This window comes from Mustela nivalis (genome assembly GCF_964662115.1).
Source record: "Mustela nivalis genome assembly, chromosome: 17".
Lineage (NCBI taxonomy): Eukaryota > Metazoa > Chordata > Mammalia > Carnivora > Mustelidae > Mustela > Mustela nivalis.
The window spans coordinates 25,549,100-25,572,661 of NC_139036.1; the positions used below are offsets into that span (position 1 = coordinate 25,549,100).

A 23,562-nucleotide genomic window follows, 5' to 3' on the forward strand; every position below is an offset into this window, starting at 1 on the left:
ACACTGAAAAAATAAAATTTTAAAAAATATAAATTAATTAATTAATTAAAAATCCCTAATCTAATCTGGACAGGGATTAGCCAGTTTGTGGGATGACTTTATGGAACCATATAGAAATGTATATATCTCCAAAATAAATTTTTTCCTCTTATGAGAAATAAAACACTGCAACCATAGCTAAAGCTTCATACATGCTCTCTTGCTCATTCCTTTTTCTGTAGGGGTCACGACATTTGTGAAGTTGATGTATATCATCCCCATGCATGTTTTCTGCTGTTTACAAATGCATATATATGTGAATGAAGTAGATATTATTGTTTGGGTATTTAAAAATACATAGGAATAGGGATGTCTGGGTGGCTCAGTGGGTTAAGCCTCTGCCTTCAGCTCAGGTCATGGTCTGAGGGTCCTGGGATCAAGCCCCACATCGGGCTCTCTGCTCAGTGGGGAACCTGTTTCCCTTCCTCTCTTTCTCTGCCTGTTGCTCTACCTACTGTGATCTCTGTCAAATTAATAAATAAAATCTTTTTAAAAATAAAAAAAATACATAGGAATAAATTTGTTTTGCTTTGAAAAAATTAATTTAAAATATTAAAATTATTGATTAAAATTACTAATTTATTATTAAAATATTAATGTCTTAATAGCAAATTATGTGTGACTATCTGCAAATAAATGAATTGTTTTAATTCTGGGCTCCTGACCACCAGGAAGTTATATATGCCATCATTGGTGGTTTAATACCTGTTTTGAAAGCAGTTTATGTTTCTAGCTGACTAGGTGAAATGTTCAGGAATAGTTATGAGTTGAGATCAATGAAGTGATCCAAAGAAGATAGAGTATTTGTTTATATTTGTGCTGTTCTTGGTAAATCAAGGTCATGTCTCTTTCTTTCCCAGGTGGTGGCTAATGCTGTAGCAGCATTATCTGAAATCAGTGAATCTCACCCAAACAGCAACCTACTCGATCTGAACCCACAGAACATTAACAAGCTGCTGACAGCCCTGAATGAATGCACTGAATGGGGCCAGATTTTCATCTTGGACTGCCTATCTAATTATAACCCTAAAGATGACCGGGAGGCTCAGAGGTCAGTTCTGTTTTCCTCGAGAGTATTTGGGAGACTTGCCTGTTTGAGTAAGTTCTACTGTCTGTATTAGAATAAGGGTGTCTTATGTTGGCAAAGATCAGTGGCTTATGGGGTAGATATTGCTATCCCTGTGGTATTTTCTCACTGGATTTAGGAACATTTTTAGGTGACGGAGTAAACCATGCAAAAATAGCTCTTCCTAAAAGATGTGTGTTTTTCGTTTCTTGTTTGAATACTGCAGTTACCTTCTGCTAAAGTCTCCCTCATCATGGTCCCACATCTCCAATACAGCAGTTTCTGGCCATTTGGCACACAAGGGTTTTTGAGTGTCTCATCTTGGCGACAAACTTTCATCCTGTTAGCTACATAGTAAGTGGCTTGATACTAGTTACTGAGCTGAACTATACCTACAACTCAGTAGTGGAGATGTATTGAAGCCTGCAAAGTATATGGTATCTTTCATTAGATACAGAAATCATGTCATTCTGAATTTGAAAAAGATTTTGGAAGGTGCACCTGGGTTGATCTGCTCAACCCTAATAAATTTTCTTTGACCATCACAAATTGACTATTAAATTTCATATGCACCTAAACACAGTTTACGGAATTAGACTTACCACCAATTTTTATTGAGTGTTCTGTGTATATAGGCACTGTAGTAGATAAAGTACTTCAGAAGAAATGTTGGCTCTTCATTAAAGTTGACATATTTTAATTATGGTAGATAAGAACCTTCTTTGCCTGGCTGAAGCTCAAGGTACCATAACATAAGTTCTCTTCACTTGGCTGGGAAATTGTTCCCTCTGGACCTAAGTAAAGCTCACCGTGATCCTTTCTTTCCATTATCAAAAGTACAAGTATCTTTAAAAAAAAGTACAGTATCTTATGGAAAGAGCTTTATATAGAAATTTTTTTTTTTTTTGGTCATTGACATCTCCCACTATTCGTGCATTCACTTAGCAAGTATTTATTGAGTTTGTGCTGCATGCCAGGCATTGTTCTAGGCCCTGAGGATACTGTCGACAGAATTGCAGCCCTCGTGGAACACTCATTCTGAGGGATGGGGCAGAGGTATATATAATACAATGTATAACATGTCAGATGATGATAAGCACTGAACGGGAAGATAAAGTAGGGAGGAGATCTAAGCGATACTGGACATTTGGGGATAAAGAGTTGTATTTTGTAAAAGGCTGGGGAAGGCCTTGCTGAGAAGGTGGCATTTGGAAAAAGACCTGAGGGAGGTCAGGGAGTCAGCCAATTAGATACTGGAGGAAGGGAGAGAAACCCTGCTTACTTATCTTGAATCCTCAGCTGAATAATTACCTAGCCTCTTATGTTGCCCAAGAGCTATCAAAATTAGATTAATTTCTGAAGAACCCTCAAAAGATAATTACATACTCAAGATTTAGTGAAGCCTTTAAGTTTACATAGCAGGGGTTAGGAGAACGGGGGAGGGGTTTGGGAGAATATTGCAGTGTTGTTCTGTTACTTAAAAACCCTTTGAGAGGGGCACCTGGGTGGCTCAGTGGGTTAAAGCCTCTGCCTTTGGCTCAGGTCATGATCTCAGGGTCCTGGGATCGAGCCCCGCTTCGGGCTCTCTGTTCAGCAGGGAGCCTGCTTCCCCCTCTCTCTCTGCCTGCCTCTCTGCCTACTTGTGATCTCTGTCAAATAAATAAATAAAATCTTAAAAAAAAAAATTGAGAGATTTCCTTATGATCGTGAAGACAAGGGGTTGTGTGCTTTTCCTGTTCAACTCACTTCCTCCAGCATCTTATGAAACCTTTAGTCCCAGTTGGTATCTCTCACTATGAAGTATCTCTTAAAACTTAACTTGGCATCCTGTAGGTTGAAGAGAAATGAATTGTGAGGCAAGCCCTTATGTGATATGGGGAAACGGAGAAGACTGTAAAACAGGAGGGTAAATGGTGTGAGCCTCAAGTGTTTGGGGTACTGCCTAGTTTCCTTGGTTGGTTTCCTAAAGTCTTCTGACGTCCCTACTCTGTCTGCAGTTTGCACGCAGTGTAGGATCCCAGTTTTGTTTACACACGGAGCTTTGACTTTTGCAATCGATTCTCTACTTTCTTGATACTTGGGCGATGGGACTCTGACCCAATACACAATGGGCTGGATGAGCAAAGAAATCATAATTCAAGATGTTAATTTTTCTTTTCTGCCCTCAGTATCTGTGAGCGTGTAACTCCCCGGCTGTCTCATGCCAACTCAGCAGTGGTGCTTTCAGCGGTAAAAGTCCTAATGAAGTTTCTAGAGTTGTTACCCAAGGACTCTGACTACTACAATATGCTGCTGAAGAAGTTGGCCCCTCCACTTGTCACTTTGCTGTCTGGGGAGCCAGAGGTGCAGTACGTCGCCCTGAGGAATATCAATCTAATTGTCCAGAAAAGGTTGGGAAACAGTGAATTGGTGGTTAAAGTGTTTGTGATTTTGAGTTAAGCTTGATAATACCAGTATTACAGAGGCCAGTGTTAAGTTCTTTTTAATATATGGAAATGAAAATGTCGGATGGCAGAGCAGCTTGCCGCGATCAGGAGGCTAACAGTTGCTTTTGGAGTGTTCCTGTGATAAACACTTGGTGTTGCTCTACTGTTCTGGTTTGTTTTCTGCTGGGCGGGCCTCCTAGGAGTGTACCAGCTAGTGCCTGCTTCCTACGGCTTAGGCCATCGTTTCGAGCCAGATGGTTGTTCTTCCAGCACTTCTTAGCAAAACGTACTCTAGCCCTTAAAAATGGTCTGCCCAATGGGAAACTGGTTAGAGGGGTATAAAGGAAGTTTGTGAGGTTTGGTGGTTAGGGTGGAGGGGCTGGAGCACAGATTAGCTATTCATAGAGACTTAGGAGGATGTATCAATATATGTCTCACCTTCCTTATCAAATGTATTTCTGTGTACCACAGGCCTGAAATCTTGAAGCAGGAAATCAAAGTCTTCTTTGTGAAGTACAACGATCCCATCTATGTTAAACTAGAGAAATTGGACATCATGATACGTTTAGCATCCCAAGCCAACATTGCTCAGGTCAGACTTCAAGGAGATTCAGGTCTATAAATCACTTAGATCTTAAGATCTGGTCTTCAGAAGCAGCTCGGCCATGAAATCAGTGTTCCAGAATCCTTCGTGATTGTCCATTTTCTGGATTTTTAACAGGTTCTGGCAGAGTTAAAGGAATATGCCACAGAAGTGGATGTTGACTTTGTTCGCAAGGCTGTGCGGGCCATCGGGCGGTGCGCCATCAAAGTGGAGGCAAGTGTCTGTTGGTTATTGTGATGACATCACAGGATTCAGAGTGTTCTCCTTGATCCTTTTTTTAAAATGCATTTTTAAAAATGTATTAAAATAATAAAGCACATAGTTAAAATTCCTAGAGGGAGTCATTTTTAACTCCTTGTTTCAGTTACTCTGCTGCTTCTGTATTTCTAAATAATATGGTATTTATTGATTTATCAATAATAGATATTATCTATTGATTTTTGTGCTGTGAGTTAAATAACAGTTCGTGGATCCCACCTTTGTGCTTGAACCCTCCTATTCTCCAATAGTTCTATCATGAGTTTTTTTTTGTTCCTGTATTATCTTTGTAAATTGAGATAATATGCCTTCATTTATTGTTCTGTCAACTAAAGGCTTGCAAAACTTTCTGTGTTTTGCTTTGCATGTTAGGCAAACTTTGCATGTTGTGGCCAAATTTGTAGAGTTGGTATAATACAGATTATTATATTTTCTTTCTTAGAGTCTTTTGTTTTGTTCTGGAGTTTATATAATGGCCTTTTTTCCCCCTTGTGTTGTGTGTTTTCATAACATCTCTGTCTTCTTCCAGATTTTCAAGCATAGTATCAAACCTGTAAACCTTCTTTTGTCCTGGACACTTCTGTCTCCCGGTCCTCTGTCCTCTCACTTGCTTCAGTCTGGCGTATTGCTTGTTTGGCTTCAGCACAGCCATCATTCATTGGATGGGGCTTCTCTTCGTAGCTCTTTCTTCTTATTGGTACTTCTCTTGCAGCATTTCTTTTGTGTGTGATTGCAATAACTTCTTGAGTCTTAGGGGATATGAGTTACAGTGTTTTGTGTCTGCAGTTTAAATTTAATTATCTGGAGTAGTGTATGGTGACCGTTGCATGTCTGTATGTAATATTTTGAGGTGCATAACACACGTATAATAAATTGCAACCCATTTATATTTAAGGATGACAGAACAGAAAGGTCAATCAGGACTTCTGTGAGCATAGGCAGGGCCGCTGACTAACAGGTTTTGCTTTAGGGCAGTCGATCTTTACTTCCATGCCCTCTGAAAGAGCCTGTCTGTGATCTTCCAGGGCAGATTGATTTTTAGTTTGGTTGTAGCCTTCCAGTTGGTGTTAGGGGCTGCTGCTTACACTGCCCTGCTTCGTTAGTCTCCAATCCTCCATTTGTTCATCATTCAGAAATGCATTGGGATTAATGAAGGCCTCTGTTGGCTGTGATGGTGTGGAGTCAGAGCTCCTTATTTCTTCTTGCTACTTGACTGCGTGCAGTTCTGCTTAGAGTCAGAGAGTTGGACCATATGATTTCTCAGGGATACTAAAATAATTTGTACGGTCTGTCCAGTACTTCTTAGGAACGGAAGGAAACAGATGCTGTGTCAGAGAAGCATCTGTGAAAGCCATGTTCTGATCGGCCTTCCTTGTTTTTATTTGAGACGGGGCTGCTTCACGTAGTTACCGTCGATAAGTCACTCAGCAGTCCAGTGGTTGGAGCAAGACACTCATTCACCCTGGTTTCTGCTTCTGGTTCTTATATCTTAGTGCTTCAGGGACTCAATGTACTCTGTTCCTCCACTGAGAAATGGGGATGTCTGATTATTGGGTCTTGATGCATTACATCTTCTTTTTCTCATCCCTTTTCACATTCTTATCTTTTCTTCTTTCTTTTTCATTTCTTACTCCTTTTCTTACCCACTTACTTAATTTTCAGAGAGATTTTAGTAGCATAAAGACTAATTTTGTGTTGTTCATTGCCAGACGGTCATTGTCTTTTTTACTTCCTTGGCAAAGCTCCAAAGAGTCATACAAAACTGTATCATTCCGAAGTTAAAAGAGATTTTCTATCCCTGGAATTACTAGAAAGCATTCTCCATCTGGATTCCTAGAGGCTGTTAATGCCGTGTTTTGTGACTAATATGGAAAAATAGTCCATACTCTCTGGGAAGGGTTAAACTTCTGATGGCTTTCCCTTCTTCCTTTGACTCGGGTGCACTGGTGGGAATATGGGAGTATGTGAAGAATGAACTTTGTCTGGAGGTGAGTAAGATCAGCCTTCAAGGTTCCTGCCTTCTAGCTGATGCTCTCTCAGGTTGCCTGCATTTGCTGGAGCACTTTTCCTAGGCCTGTTTCAGTCATGAAGGTTATCAGTTGGAAAGAGTTTCCTGGCCCAAACACAGTCACTGTGGCAGGAGAGGTGATAATTGCCTGTTTCTAACTAAGCATCCACAGGAAGGAGGAAGAACCAGTGAAGGGATTGTTGTAGACTTTCTGGGTAGCCTTTAAACCAACCTGTTGCATTCTTTCAGGGCATCTTACCCTTTTTTAATTTGTAGTTAGTTCCAAAGATATGACAGATGTGAAAAAATGAATTTTAGTTTCATGCTTAGCAATGAGAGCAGGGCCTTTTGGAAAGTTTAGATGTCTTTAAGAGTTTATGCTGTATTTTTATCATAACTGTAAATACAGGTGTTTCTGTGTTGCTATAAGTATGCTGCGGTGAAAAAATACATAAAATTTTGTGCCAGTTGGCTAGGTTAAAGATTAAGCAGTAAGCTGTTCAACCAATAAATAGCACTGGAAAGGTAATCCCATAGTATTGTTTTTTCAGTAACTTTTGCCTATTTCTATTTTGTCTGTTTTTTTTTTTTTTTTTAAGTAGATTTTACTCCCTGACCCACACCTTTATTGAGGTATAATTGACAAAATTGTATATATTTACAGTGTATACCTATTTCTTTAAGGAGGCGATAAACCCCTGTCCTTCTTAGGAGTCTTAGTCTTAGTCTTCCAAATAAAATCAAATGGTTTTATTTCCTTGAGAGATTGGGCAGTAAGTTCTCAACTTCCTAGTCCTCTGTTCTCTGGTGTTTACTATTTCTATTTTTTATAAATCAAGATAAGATACTGATATGTGTCTCATCCCCATATGTATGTATGTATGTATGTATGTATGTATGTATTATGTTTAGTTAGCCACCATATTCATCCCTTAATTTTAAAACAAAGATTATATTTTTCCTGTTAGGAAAGCCATATGTGTTTCCTAAATAAAACTATAAAATAAGACATGTTGAACAAAAATGAAACCCTGTTTCCTCCTACCTATTTCACTTTCCCAGAGACAATGTGAATGTGATTTTCAGTCTTCGTCTATGTAGTCATTCACACACAGGTGTACTTCTTACAGAAGTGAGATCATCCTAAAAATGCTATTTCTTTTTGTCTTCTGCCTTTTTCGTTAAATTATACATGGACATTTTCCCATGTAACTGTTAACATTTGACATCATTTTTAGTGGATTTATAGGCATAATATTTGGTGGCTTCATAATTTGCTTAACCTTCCTCTTATTGTTGGACCTTAAAGTTCGTGCTCTTTTTCCAAATAATGGTATAAAGAAGACTTTGTAGCTAAGTCTTGGATCTCTAGTGAAAGCAAACATTTTTTCATTTGTTAACCTTTTGGAATTGCTTGTTCATAGTCCTGTGCACCTTTTTCCAGTGGGCTTTTCCACATTGATTTTTTTTTTAACTCTTTTATAATTAAAGATATTAATCCCTCATTTTGTTAGCAGTTATTTTCCCAATTTGTTTTCCTTTTGATTTCATTTGATGTCTTGATGAACAGAAGTTTACATTTGCTTATGTGGTGAGTTGTTTTCGCAGTAGTTCTTTAGTGGCACACCTAGAAGATTGTGCTTCACCTCCAACTAAGACTCAACCAGTATTGTCTATTTTTATGGCAAATAAAAATGGTTTTTTACACTTAAAGATATTTTTAGTAATTAAAACAATTAGAAAGAGTTTTGGTGAAAAATATGAGGGTGAGGATCAAACATCCGAACAAATCATCCTTTCCTCACTGTTGTAAGTGCATATGCCTTTCTCTGTTTCCAGACTTGTCTGAATAGTGATTGGATGTTTACCCTTGCCCCTCTGCCATACTGCTGTAATAAATGGTAGGCTTTTTTTTTTTCTTTAACCCAAAAGCAGTATGGTTGAGATGACAATTTCCTTGAAAATTACTGTCCCAGACTTAAATGCTTTCCAAATATTGATGCATCATAGGAAATGGCCTTTTGTCTTTATTATAATAATGATAGGAAGGGCTCACTAAATGTGAGCTTTATATCAAGCCCTGTGTTAGCCACTATATCTATATTATTTAATTTATGATAATTTAAATCTTAAAGACCTTATCCTATTTACTTTATAATTGATCACAATTTATATGTTTAAATTTTTCCAGTTATTTTGCTATTGCAGTAACTGCACAGGAAAAACTAGCTAAAAATTAATAAAATAGAATCCAAAAGTGGAAAAAATACATAAAGATGGCAGAATCATTTCATGGTGCAACAGAGTCATCATATGAATAACCTCAAGATGCAATTTTGTTTTCATTTAATTGCTTGGAGTGCTTTAACTTAGTACCTTTAAAAGATTTTATCGTAGTTTTCAGGTTAACGTAGAGTTTCCACTAAAGAAGAATTGATAATGAGCTCTCGTGTATACCTCATCCATTTTGAACAAATATCAACATGTTGCTGCTTTTATCTTCAGTCTCTCCTTCAGGGAGTGGAGTGCTATTGAATTTTAATGCAGATCCCAGATAGGATCTTACTAGAGTAGTCCAGTATGTGTATCTAATAGGAGGGTCCCTAAAAAAATATATCGTCACAATACCATTACTGTACCCAATAACTAACAATAATTCTTAATCTCATTGGAGACCATGCCCATGTTCAATTTTCCTTAGTTGTGTTTTAGTGTCTTTTTTTTTTTAAGATTTTATTTATTTATTTGACAGACAGAGATCACAAGTAGGCAGAGAGGCAGGCAGAGAGAGGAGGAAGCAGGCTCCCTACTGAGCAGAGAGCCCGATGCGGGGCTTGATCCGAGGACCCCGGGATGATGACATGGGCCAAAGGCAGAGGCTTTAACTCACTGAGCCACCCAGGCGCTCCTTCAGTGTCTTTTTATAGTTGGTTTGTTCAAATAAAAATCTAAAGAAGATCCGCACATTGCATTTAGTTAATGTCTCGTAAGTCATAACTTACTTACTTTTGGTGCCATTTATTAAAGGGACTAGGTCATTAGGCTTGTACAGTTTCCTGGGGTCTGGATTTGGCTGGTTGTATTTTAGTGATACTGTTTTTTTCTCATTCTGCCATCCCCTGTAGATAATTAAATCTAGAGATTTGGTAATGTTCATCTTCAGTCTTAGGCGATGCTGTGTACTTTCTGTTGAATCTTATCAGGAGGGAGGTAATAGAGTGACCTATCATAGTACATTGTGATATATGATAAATCAGTCCTTGATTTTTAGGATCTCTTGACTGAAATCCTTAGCCTTTTAAAAGCTGTGACTTACAGTTTCAGTATGTTAGCTTTATCACTTGTATTCTCCCAAGTCCCTTCATTAATAAAAGATGAGTTTAAATTTTATAAAGTATAGGCTGGGGAAAATTGCAGTTTAAGGCTGTAGACTTTCAGTTTTATAGTTCAGAAGATGGCAAATTTTCCTTAGTTTTTTGAGTCACAGATAACTTTGAAAATATAATGAAAGCTATGGAATATATTTTCCCTGGAAAATATACTTGTATGCACATGTGCAATTTGGCAGTTTCACTTTAAGACATTTAAAGAAGCTGTCTGCTGTCTCCACTTACCCATGAACTCCAGAAAAAGATCTACTTTGGCTTATTCTTTCATTCTTCTTTCCTCCTACCTTGACTCATTCTTTCTTCTCATTTTTGTTCTCTGTGGCTACCCAAGATGATTATTTTGACTCAACTTATTTGTCAGTATGTGTTGCAATGAATAAAATTTGGCTATATCTGGAACTTCTGGGTATCTCCATCAAATAGCCTAGCCTCTAGTATAGCTTGGTCAAATTAAGTGCCTGATCTTTTAGTTTAGTTTAGTTGGTGCACTTGTATGTTTCAAAGTTATTTTTATGTTGAAGTTTCGTTATTGAAGAGACCATCTGACTTATTTAATCTGCAGAGCGTTGTATGAGCACATTGCTTGATCTCATCCAGACCATTTCAAAGTTATTTTTATGTTGAAGTTGCATTATTGGGAGACCATCTGACTTGTCATTTATTATGTTCATTTTTGTAGCAATCTGCAGAGCGTTGCGTGAGCACATTGCTTGATCTCATCCAGACCAAAGTAAATTATGTGGTCCAAGAGGCAATTGTCGTCATCAGGGACATCTTTCGCAAATACCCCAACAAGTATGTCCAAATACTTCTACCTTCTTCCTCAGATCATTTAGGAAATGTTTAAGTAAGGCACTTTGAAATTGGGTAGGTAAGAATTATTCTTTGTAAAATAACTGGTCATAATAGGATACTTTATTAAAATAGGATACTTTATTATGAAAAATACTTTTTAAATTAAACAATTAAAAACACTAAAGTTTTTTTTAATGTTAAAAAATATATATCAGGTGGTTACCACAGGGATAAAAACCTGGTTTTTCATCCTGTTTTATTACTTTGAGAGGATTCGGAGCTGAATGACCGTTAGCTGGCATATACTGAAGATGACTAGATTCTTTTTTGGTGACATTACTATTAAATAGAAAGCCCACGTATTACAGATTTTCCAGGCATATTTCAGTTTATGTCTATTACAGGGCATTTGTGCTTCTTTTCACTCTCAGAAATAAATGTTTCAGTTTGAATGATAAATAGCTACATGGTTGTAAAAGCCAGGAGGGTGACAGTTGCACTGTTTACTTTGCATGTTACCTACTACTTTGTAGAAAGTTCTAGAACATGTTACGAATTATCAGAGTCTCTTTTTCTGCAGTATTATAGCTATTCCCATAAAGGTGTGCAAAATCTACAGTTGCACTCTAATAAATATTTCACATTGAGCCCTCTTAGTCGATGAAGCAAAAACACTTAATTAGGTTTGATTTTGAAGGCAAGTGATTAAAGGACCTGAAAGGGCGAAATAAGAGCAGGTCTTGTAAGCATCCTATATCTCATTTTACCATATAATCATAGAGGTATTTTGCTGAAGATTCTGATTAGTCTTTAAAGATAGTGTTAAATGAAGCAGCTTGCAATAAGTTAACTTCGTTGGTGGACTCAGAATTAGAAGAGATACTTTATTTAGCAAAGTAGTGGTTTATTTAGCATTACTTATACATTTTTTAAAATTTTAGAAGTGGTATTTTTGGGAAAAAGATATTACCACTCTCCCAGGAAAGAGGAGAGTTGGATTTCTAAGTTTAGAAAGATTAAGGGTGGAGATGTATATTTCATTGTGGTTAGTGGAGAAATGTGTCCATTTCTGGTTTCTATTAATAAGGGGTTATGACAGTTTAAGAAAGTGCTATAAGAATGTGGTTTAATTAGTGGAAGTAGGGCAAACAATTAAATGTACTATTCAGTGGTCTACATCCCATTTATTACTTATTGTCAGTTTTTTAAAGATTTATTTATTTTTGAGAGAGCAAGCAAGTCGGGGGGGAAGGCAGGGGGAGAAAACTCTTAGCACAGAGCCCAATGTGGGGTTTGATCCTAAGACCCCAAGATCATGATCTGAGCTGAAACCAGGAGTCAGGCGTTCAACCAACCGCACCACCCAGGCATGCCCACATTGTCATTTTTATGTTTAAAATGACCTTAGCCACGGAGATGGATTCAATGTGGCAAATGAGAGCACTATAGACCGGTGCAAATAAAAATAAATACTTGAATTATTTGTTTCTTTGGAGGAACAAGTCCTTAGTATGGGTGCGTTGGGAGGAAGGAACTTAAAATCTCCATAAAAAGCAGAGTTAGTAGATTAGTAGATGAAATTACTGTTTGTAGTCTGGATGCTGCTGTTGTCTAACTCTTTCCTAAAAGTATAGCAGAATTTCTGTTCCTTTACCGTGAAGGCAAAGTGGGATAATACATAGGAAAATTCTCTGATCTAGGTAATAAGAAAGATTGTTAGAAATTGTAATTAGTGGTATTATCTTATACCACAGGTTAATTTTTCCTTGTGAAAAGAGTATCTGATGAGCTTTTATAACAGTTTATGGTCAGTTATGAAAATGTAATTGAAGGGAAACTTAAGACAATCTTCTGGCTTAAAGCCTGTGCATTCTCTTGACAAAAATTTTTATAGTTTGGTGGTTTGGTTTACGGTACGTTGTTGGTGGTTTTGTTTTTAGCTTTCATTGTTAAATACAGTTCTCCGTTGTGCTCAGTGTAATGCTAGTTCATTTTGTTAAACCAGGTATGAAAGTATCATTGCCACTCTGTGTGAGAATTTAGACTCGCTGGATGAACCAGACGCCCGAGCAGCTATGATTTGGATTGTGGGAGAATATGCTGAGAGAATTGACAATGCAGATGAGTTACTAGAGAGCTTCCTGGAGGGTTTTCATGACGAGAGCACCCAGGTAAGTTCTCATCTGTGTCCTGTGTGTGATCTTTTGGGGAAGATTTCAGGGAAAGTAAAGGTTATGCACTTCACTGTGTGTGTGTGTGTGTGTGTGTGAGAGAGAGAGAGAGAGAGAGAGAGAGAGAGAGAGAGAATTTATGTATATATAGAATGTACATTTTCTCCCCAAAGGGATCTTTTCATTTGTGCTAATTTCTGGTGGGACAAATCTGCCTTAGACCAGTGGTTCTCAAACTTGAATGAACCTAGAGAGTTTGTTAAAACACGGGTTTCTGGGCCCCCTCCTTAGTGTTTCTGACTCATTGGGTCTGAAACGGGCTTAACATTTTCATTTCTTACTGGATTCAGGGGCTGCTGCTGCCAGTGGTCCAAAACCATGCTCTAATAACTACTGGCTGAGAGCAGTAGTTCCCACTCTTTAATTTTCTCTTACCAGTAAATGATGACCTATTCCTGTTCCTAATGGTTAGCAGGTGTTCTCACCTAGGGCTGGGGTAAGGACTAGCATGTGCAGTTTGGAAAGATTCTCTGTGGGTGGTTAAGACTCCCCCCCCCCCCATCTTCTATCTGTCCTCTACCAAAATGAAGAGGTGACCTCAGAGCCACAGGCCTGGACAAGCAGATAAATTATAAAACCCTTTTCCCCTGGCATTTGCACTCACACTGCACTTTGAAGGTCATGTATATAATTCGCCTTAGTAATTTTTTTAAAAAATTTTTATTTATTTATTAGACAGAGATCTCAAGCAGGCAGAGAGGCAGGCAGAGAGAGGAAGGGAAGCAGGCTCCCTGCTGAGCAGAGAGCCTGATGTGGGACTCGATCCCAGGACCCTGGGATCATGACCTGAGCCAAAGCCAGAGGCTTTAACCCACTGAGCCACCAAGGCGCCCCTTGCCTTAGTAATTTGAATGGACTTTATGAGGAATGCATACAAGCCTGTGGCTTTGTGTATGGTTCAGCAACCCACTCTTAATTAGCCATGATCTGGTATGATTTTACTGTTTTTTGGCTCTTGTTCTAATATGACAGATAATTCCTTAATTCTCCCTAAGTTGTATCTTTTGGCAGAAGTGTATAATAAAGGATTTAATAAATAATCAAGCAATTTTTGATGCCAAAAATGCAGTTTGGGGATAAGAGGCTACCAAGTTCTTAATTGATGAATACCTTTGACCTGCTGGTTTTTTTTTTTTTTTTTAAGATTTTATTTATTTGACAGAGAGAAATCACAAGTAGATGAAGAGGCAGGCAGAGAGAGAGGGGGAAGCAGGCTCCCTCCCTGCTGAGCAGAGAGCCCGATGCGGGACTTGATTTCAGGACCCTGAGATCATGACCTGAGCCGAAGGCAGCGGCTTAACCCACTGAGCCACCCAGGCGCCCCAAGACCTGCTGTTTTTGATAATGGCTGAGTTCTAGCTTTGTCAGAAGCCCCCATAGTAATTCATAGGTGGTAAGCACTACTTTGGAAATGATGGTAGGGAATAATGCAGATGCCTTTCACTTTATCTGTTAAATTATGTCACGCTCTTAGGTGCAGCTCACTCTGCTTACTGCCATCGTGAAGCTGTTTCTCAAGAAACCATCAGAAACACAGGAGCTGGTACAGCAAGTCTTGAGTTTGGCAACACAGGTATGAAATCTAGAAAAAGCGTGGGTTTGGTTGTCTGGTGTTATGTTTTGGAAATTAGGAAACTCTAAGAAGACCCATTTGGAGAGATTTTAATTGAAAAGGGTGAAGTCTTTAGAACCTGTTAAAATATAAAAACAGTGTCTCTTATACCACTGAATTATAGCTAGTTCTTTGGCTTTACCAGTTTTTATCATAGTTCATGAAAATTGAACTTAGATTTTTTTACTGTCAATGAAGGACCTACCATATGAAAATGACATTGAGTCTCAGTGATACTGGGTGATTCACTTGCATCTCTTTCCTTTTGGGGGACTTAGTTTTAGATTCAAATCAAAGTACCATGCTGGTAAATGCCTTGACAAAGGTCTCAGGTATTGTTCTACCTTCTAGAGTTGATTGCCCGTCTCTTTAAAGAATTTTAAAGTACTTATGCTGCCTCCTTAATTATTGGATATTTTTGGTCCTCCCTAGGATGAGTTCTGATTTCAGGAATGTGGCAGCCGGCCATAGAGATCAGGTCATTGTTTTAGATCCACTGAGATTAAAATAATTTATTTTACCTAGTGTAACTAGAATAGTAATCATCAATTCATCAATTCATAATTTAGTTATGTTCTTAATTGAATTTATGAACAGGCTGAGTGTAGCAGGCTGTCAGAAGTTCAGGTGTGTGTCTATATAGATCTGAGTCAGATACTCAGTTTATCATTTTTCTTATTCATCTCTTTATAGTGGTATTTTATCAGAATTTAAAATCCTTTCACTATACTTTGCCTAGTTCTAACTTGTCGTCTTTCCTGTTACTAATTTTACATCTTTTAAAATGTATTTGTTAGAGTTCTTTGAAGTGGTGTTTTTTTTTAAACTTCCCTTTTAAGTATCTTCCTTTTTGCCTGAAGCAAAGCAGTTTCTATAACCATCAAGGAAGTGGTTATTTAATATTACCTGTGTTGAAGGGAGCATTCTAGACTTCCTAGTCTTAGAACCTTGATCATTCATTTGGATCTGTGTTAGGATGAATTTAAAACAAGTTTCTAAAGAGAATCTGGGCCTTTCTCTCTGCTCATCTGCAGGTAAGGATAGTCCTATAATCAAGCAACTGTCCTTGATAGGTTCCCCTTGTAATTCACAAGTTTTCAGCCCTACCTCCATCTCCTATTTAAGTCTTATGGGTCTGTATTTAAAAGGCATCATCAGAGAGTTGTATTTTGGATTCTTTTCAAGAGTTCAAACCTCAGTCTTGTCATCCCCTAGTATTTGTCAAAACTTGCCTGAGTTAAAGTGTTTGGGGAGCATTGCTTAAAGGATATAAGGACTCTATTCTTACTGGTAGTCGAAATTCACCACTGAATCAAGCCAAATTATTAGAGGGCTGGCTAGCTAGACTGCATTTTACCCTGCCCCTAATAGAATTTCATTTATTAAACTGTATGGATCCTGTCACCTTGTAGTAGGGGTTATCATGAAAAACTGTCCTCTTTGGATCTGTTGTCAAAATTATTTGTTACTCCATGTATATGTTTTTTTCTCTGTGAGGTCCCATCAAAGTCCTAACCACTTTTGGATTCTCCTCCGCATTGGTATGTAGTTAACTGCCCATCTGAATAGCTTACCTGACTAGGTTTCTTGTTTATATCAGCTGTAAACCTTAGAATCAAATTTAGGTATCTCCTGTAGAAAATGTATAGGTTATTGTGGCATGCATTTTTCTCTTTTTAGTTTGACTTAGGCTCTCTAGCCTTAGATGCATTTTTGTAAGCTTTGCTAAGTCCTTTCCTAGGACAGGGCAGATATAAGTAAACCATCAGACATTCCTGATTATAGACTTTTTGTACAAGGACTAGTGTAGAATCTTTAATAATAACCATTTGTGTTGTGCTTACTATGTGCCAGGCATTCTAGTAAGTACTTTACATATTAACTTAATCTCAGTAAGGGTTGCTACTGTTGTATTCCTTTTTCTTTTTTTTTAATTTTATTTATTCATTTGCGACAGACCGCTAGAGAGACCGTGAGCAGGAGGAGGGGCAGAGGGAGAGGGAAAAGCAGATTCCCTACCCAGCAGGGAGCCCAACATGGGGCTCTGGTCGTAGGAGCCTGGGATCACAACCTGAGCTGGAGGCAGAACCTTAACCATCTGAGCCACCCAGGCGCCCTGGTATTATGCCTATTTTATACATGAATAAACTAGGACATGGCCCTGTTAGTATGGGGCAGAGTTAGGACTCAAACCCTGGAAGCCTGGCTTCAGCATCTTTGCCCTTCTCTACTGTGCTGTGCTGCTTCTCCAGTCCTAAGGTCAGGGATGACTTTGAGACTATGCATTCCCTTCTTTTCCCTGCTTGAAGCACTCTTGTGCATTACCCATACATATAAGTGAACTTAGTAGTTTTAAGATCATTGTGAATGATTATTTCATACTTGGTTATAAATAATTACTAAGCAGTTTCCCTAGCCCTGCCTTTTCTGTCCAGTTAATGAGATCTGAAGAGTTAGCAAATAACAAGCACGTTTATATATCATGCATATATATGTAATTATTATTATTGTGCATATATATAATTTCTACTGGAAGTTTTGTCTCCTTTTTTCCCCCCCTCAAGTTTGTGGAATAATAACCTAATACACACACACACACACACACTGGTGCAAAAGGGTGGTTTTACTAAAGCACAGGGACAAGACCCATGGGCAGGAAGAGCCACTGAACCTAGTACTTTTGGTTTTGGTACCAATTTAAATTGAGGGCAGTGTGATCTGCTAAGTTGTATTAATTGGAATTGGGTGATGGGATTCTGTTTCTGCCACATCTCTGGTTCAGGACGTGACTGAGCACATTTCTTTCTAATATAGCTCTTCTCCCATCTCTACAGTAGAGTTAATACTATTTTTTACCTGTGCTGAGAATTCAGTAAAGTATATGTGAAATATTTATGCTTCTAATTTTAAATAAAGTGGTGGTATAATTAGAAATATTATTAGGGGAAAGAAAATGAACCCTTGAATCCAAAACTTCAATTTAAAGATTTGTCTTCTTTGCTTTGGTAGTTAGAGAGGAGTTAGTTAAGAAATACACAGAAGTGTCCAGACTTTAAAAATTACCCTGTGTAGTGTATGAAAGAAAAATTAAGATGAAGACTTCTCTATCTGTGAACTAGAAACCACCATCATCAAAATCACCTGTGTTGCTTGTTGCAAGTGTCAGTTCCTGGGCCTGCTCCTGACATAATGAATGAAACTCTGTGGCCCTAGAATCTGCTGCTGAGTGGCCTTTCCTGGTGTGTGCTAATGCTCACAGTCCAGTGTAAGAATTGTTCTTTTAGAGCTTGCCTGAGAAGAATTATTTTGGAAGCTCTCAGATTTTTAGAAATGGACTCTGCCCCCCCCCCCCGCCCCGATCCTGTCAAGGAACTCTGGGGCTAGCAGAAAAACAGATCGAAAACCAAATTTTCTGAGCCACCAAACACATTATGGCACCCTAAAATCATAAAAAGTTTGTATTTTCATGTCCCAAGTCCTTAACTGGGTCTGATTTTTAAAGTCTGTGTCTATTAAGATTTACAGTGTGTATATCCTTTCTTTCTTTCTTTCTTTCTTTTTTTTTTTTTTTTTGAGAGAGAGCATGTGGTAGGGGGCCAGAGGGAAAGGGAGAAAGAGAATCTCAAGCAGGCTCCATGCCCAGCACAGAGCCCAACATGAGACTCAAACTCATGATCCTGTGGACCTAAACCAAAATCAAGAGTCAGATTGAACTGGGGATGCCTGGGTGGCTCAGTCTGTTAAGCGTCTGCCTTCAGTTCAGGTTGTGATCTCAGGGTCCTGGGATCCAGCCCTTTATCAGGCTTCCTGCCCAGTGGAGTGTCTGCTTCTTACTCTGCCTTTCCCCTCACCCCCAGCTCGTTCTTGCTCTCTCTCTCTCAAATAAATAAATAAAGTCTTTAAAAAATAAAAATAAAAAAGAGTCAGACGTAACTGAGCCATCTAGGCACCCCCTGTCTGTTTACCCTTTAATCCATTGATTCTGTATGCAGCATTTTGCCCTATTGCAGTGTTTTGAATTTGTTAGGGGAGAAGTCCTCAAACCATTTTTTATAGATGTACATAATTTTGTAAATTCCCACAGGAATTTTTTCTTTTTGCCATTTGGTTAAGTATGTGTTCAATGGAGGAAATAAATAATTTGAAGTTAAAAAGTATTTTAATCAATATATTATTAAATTACATTTTAAAGTTTAATACCTCATCAGTATTACTAATTTGTAAAGACAGAAGACTGAATTTCCCAGTCAATGAGGTGCATTATTCATTTTAATTATATAATAAAAAGCATAATTAGTCTACGAATTTCAAATGGTATGCTTTGGAGATTGAGTATGTAAATTAAGATTTAACTTTTAGGGCGCCTGGGTGGCTCAGCGGGTTAAAGCCTCTGCCTTCGGCTCAGGTCATGATCTCAGGGTTCTGGGATCGAGCCCCACATCGGGCTCTCTGCTCAGCAGGGAGCCTGCTTCCTCCTCTCTCTCTGCCTCTCTGCCTGCTTGTGATCTCTGTCTGTCAAATAAATAAATAAAATCTAAAAAAAAAAAAAAAGATTTAACTTTTAATTTATGTATCAACAAAAGCTGGGGTAGGATTGCTTTCCCGACCTGTTATTTTGAGAAACTCGTATTCTACGCTAATAAAAAATCAGTTTATTTATATATATATGTATATTTTTTTAAAGATTTTATTTATTTATTTGACAGACAGAGATCACAAGTAGGCAGAGAGACAGGCAGAGAGAGAGGAGGAAGCAGGCTCCCAGCCGAGCAGAGAGCCCGATGTGGGGCTCGATCCTAGGACCCTGGGCTCATGACCTGAGCCAAAGGCAGAGGCTTTAACCCGCTGAGCCACCCAGGCGCCCCAGTTTATTTATATTTTATAATCTTCAAAGTTTGTTTCCAAATGAAAATCTGAGGAGGTTTCAGGCTGCTATTTATAAATGAATTACCTGACTCCTCAAAAACAAAACAAAATCATTTAAATTGGGTACTATCACTGTTTCCTTTTTTTAACTCTGGCCTTTCAAATACTACAAACATTTTGATATGGTGTGTATGTATGATATATATATATGTACTTCTGTTCTGGTGATGCTCCCTGTGTATGTGATAAAGATTATCTTAAGTTATGTTTACAGTTTTGATACTCTATTAACTAACTTGCTGTATCTTGGTATTCTTTATGCTTTTTTTTTTTTAAACCAGTAATCCACTGTGGATGCAAATTAAATAATATATAACTGAAGAAAAACCATGTAAAACCATGTAGTCAAAACCATTGGGTTCACTGCTCGTATTAAGATGAATGCTAAGTGCCTTACGTGGCTAAATCATAAACCAGTTCATCTGCTTACTTAGCAGCTCACATGGAAGCACTCAGATTGGCCCAATTTTGAAGAAAATATTTTTGTAGAATTTTAAATACAGATAACTGCAACAGGGACTTACTGTTGTGGCAGTGGAACAGCATGGGCATACATGCCACCGTATACACATACTCTGAGAGGTAGATACCAGGATATTTATTTCCACTCCCTAATGATCACATGAATGAATGAGTGAATGAATGAATGGCAGGAGGGAGGGAGAAAGAGGCAGGAATCTAAATGTCCATTAAAAGGCCTTAGTGATAATGCGGTGCTGTATATATAGGGAAAATTGCAGGTGTATGTGCTAATGTGAAAAGTACCTTGCAGCGCAGTAAATATAATGTGAAACTTGTTTTGTATAAAATGAATACATGTATGCTGAGGAGCTTTCTGGAAGGATACATATCACACTGGAGGGTTAAAGTGGGGAAGGGTTGGATGTTTGGGAAGACTTAAAATTTTTATTTATTTTAATTATTTATTTTAAAAAATATTTTATTTGTTTATTTGACAGAGTAGGATAGAGAGTGGGAGAGCTTGAGCCAGGGAGAGGGGCAGAGGGAAAGGAAAAAGCAGTCTTCCCCACTGAGCAGAGAGCCCAGTGTGGGGTTCAATCCCAAGACTCTGGGATCATGACCAGAGCTGAAGGCAGACGCTTAAACAACTGAGCCACCCAGACGCCCCTGTTTGTTAAAGTCTTTAAAATGTTTTTTAAAGATTTTATTTTTTAATTTGACAGAGAGAGATCACAAGTAGGCCGAGAGGTAGGCAGAGAGAGGGGGTGAAGCAGGCTCCCTGCTGAGCAGAGCCTGATGTGGGGCTCGATCCCAGGACCCTGGATCATGACATAAGCCGAAAGCAGAGGCTTAACCTACTGAGCCACCCAGGCGCCCCTAAAGATTTTATGTTTAAGTAATCTCTACACCCAGCATACGGCTTGAACTCATGACCCCAGAATAAAAGTTGTTAACTCTACCAACTGAGCCAGCGAGGAGCATCAGAGACTTATTTTTATATTACAAATTTCTAATTGTGATGTGGCACTGATAATTTTTTTTTCTTAGCAGTGAGTTTGTATAAAATTACTTTAAAACTACTACAGAAAAAAAAAATTAAGATGTCACCCCTTTGTGGAGGTGCCTGGGTGGCTTGGTCGGTTAAGTGTCTGACTTCGCTGGGGTCATGATCTCAGGGTTCTGGGATTGATCCCCATGTCCGGCTTCTCACTCAGCATGAAGTCTGCTTGTTCTTCCCCCGTTACCCCTCCTCTTCCTTGTGTTCTCTCTTGAATAATAAAATCTTAAAAAAAAAAAATTCTCCTCCTTCTGTCCCCCACCCCCCAAAATGTCACTCCTTTCGGAAGCACTCAGTTTCATGCTGTCTTTGAAAATTTTTTATTGGTTTAGAAAATAGTACTTCCCATTCTGTATGGTAATAATTAGTACTCAGAGCGTGTCAAAGTCAGGCACTGTGTGTTGTCATCCTTTACTTCCAGAGCCTAATGTCTCGACCACAGGAGATACTTAGTAAATCCTTGAATGAGGAAAGAAAGTACAGGTGAAATATTTGTGAGGTATATTTCATGAGTAATCCTGCTAATATTTATAGCAATTAAAAAAACGTTATTTTTATGTTCCAAGGCCTTCTCGAGGAATTAATTTTTACCAGATTAAACTTCTGTTTTCCTTTTCCCAACTTCCCTTGAATTTCCGTCTTAGGACTAACCCATCTCAATTTATATTTAAATTCCTTGAAGCATTAGAGATTGTAGAATTATGACTGTGTTAAAACAAAGTTGAGTGTAAATATTTTTTTTAAGGTTTTACGTATTTATTTGAGAGTGAGAGAGCGCTCAAATGGGGTGGGAGGTGCAGAGGAAAAGGGAGAAGCAGGCTTCCCAGCTGAGCAGGAAGCTGATCCAGGGAGCTGGATCCTGGGTCTCTGGGATCATGACCTAAGCCGAAGGCAGATGCTTAACTCACTGAGCCAGCTAGGCACCTGAGTTTAAATATCCTAACAGCCAACTCTTTATAAATCACTACAGCATTGCCTTGATAAAAAGTTAAGTAGGATGGGTTTTTGTATGGAGAAAAGTTCCATTTAAACCTTCTTGCCCTTACCTTTCATTAGGATTCTGATAATCCTGACCTTCGAGACCGGGGCTATATTTATTGGCGCCTTCTCTCAACGGACCCTGTCACAGCCAAAGAAGTAGTCTTGTCTGAGAAGCCACTGATCTCTGAGGAGACAGATCTTATCGAGCCAACTCTGCTGGATGAGCTGATCTGCCATATTGGATCTTTGGCTTCCGTGTACCATAAGCCTCCCAATGCTTTTGTGGAAGGAAGTCATGGAATCCATCGCAAACACTTGCCAATACATCACGGGAGGTAAGCAGGTGAACTAGATGGGGTTTTTGGTTTCGTTTTGTTTTTAAAGATTTATCTGACAGAGATCACAAGTAGGCAAAGAGGCAGGCAGAGAGAGGGGGAAGCAGGCTCCCTGCTGAGCAGAGATTATGACCTGAGCCTTAACCGAGTGGGTTAAGGCAGAGGCTTAACCCACTGAGCCACCCAGGTGCCCTGAACTAGGTTTTGAGTGAGAAGTAACTCTCTAGACAGAGTTGGTGTTTCTCATGCTTTTATAGTCTAGGAAAGAACTTGCTGTGCATTTTACAAACCTGCTGTACTGCCCTAGGGGCTTCATCTGAATAGCAGTGACCACAAACATAATAGGTGAAAGGCCCTCTGTGTTCTAATGTAGGAGTAGATAAGATAATGGCTTTAGAAAATGGTGAAGACCTTCTAAACTGTTAAAGTCTGAGAGTTGTTTAAATCTGTAGCTGAGGGTAGAGAGCTTGTCAGGGCTGAAAATTGAGAAGAAAGCTTTTGTGTACCCTCAGCTTGCTTGCTTGCTTGCTTGCTTGCTTGCTTTGTTTTAAAGATTTTATTTATTTATTTGAGAGAGAGAGCATAAGTGGCAGGGGCAGCAGGAAGGGATAGCAAAGGGAGAAGCAGACTCCTTGCAGAGCAAGGAGCCCAACATGGAGCTGGCTTCCAGGACCCTGAGATCATGACCAGAGTTGAAGTTACCACCTTAACTGACCAAGCCATCCAGGTGCCCCTGCCTTGAGTGTAACTTTGGTTGAAGCTTATGGATAACGTTAGCAGATAGGCCTTTTGTGCTATAAAGCTAAAAATGAAATAATTGCAGGATTGTTTTATAAAAACCATCTAGATTCCTTCCTTCTCCTGGCTTTGGGCTTTGTTCTTTTTTTATCTCTTTAAGGTGTGAGATTTAAGATTAAGATTAGGTGTGAGATTTTTCTTGCTCTTTGGGGTAAGCCTATATTGCTTTTACCTTCCTTCTTAGAATACCTTTTGCTGCATCCCAAAGACTTTGGACAGTTATGTTTTCATTTGCATTTGTCTCCATGTATTTTTTTATTTCTTTGATTTCATGATTGACTCACCCATTGTTTAGGAGCATTTTGTTCAGCCCCCATGTATTTATGTTCTTCTCTCAGAATTTTTGTTGTGGTTGATTTCTAGTTTTATATCATTGTGATCATGTGGTCATATGCATTATGTGATTTCAGACTTTTTGAATTTATGAGACTTGTTTTGTGACCTACAATGTGATCTATTTTGGAGAATATTCCATGTGCATTTGGAATCACACAAAAATGTGTATTCTGTTTTTGGATGGAATGTTCTGAATATATCTGTTAAAAAAAATTTTGGTCCTATGTGTCATTCAAAGC

General features: G+C 38.5%; 1 protein-coding gene across 3 annotated transcripts in view; it reads left to right on the forward strand.

Moving 5' to 3' along the window:
* The window catches only part of AP2B1 (adaptor related protein complex 2 subunit beta 1), a 127,822-nt gene that overhangs the window by 39,809 nt on the left and 64,451 nt on the right, over nt 1-23,562 (forward strand). For all 3 annotated transcript variants that reach the window (XM_082707326.1, XM_082707328.1, XM_082707327.1), the window contains exons 6-13: nt 900-1,090; nt 3,274-3,495; nt 4,003-4,123; nt 4,253-4,348; nt 10,470-10,585; nt 12,591-12,756; nt 14,291-14,389; nt 21,930-22,189. In XM_082707326.1, coding sequence (XP_082563452.1) covers nt 900-1,090; nt 3,274-3,495; nt 4,003-4,123; nt 4,253-4,348; nt 10,470-10,585; nt 12,591-12,756; nt 14,291-14,389; nt 21,930-22,189 — 1,271 coding nt within the window. The remainder of the gene's footprint in view (nt 1-899; nt 1,091-3,273; nt 3,496-4,002; nt 4,124-4,252; nt 4,349-10,469; nt 10,586-12,590; nt 12,757-14,290; nt 14,390-21,929; nt 22,190-23,562) is intronic.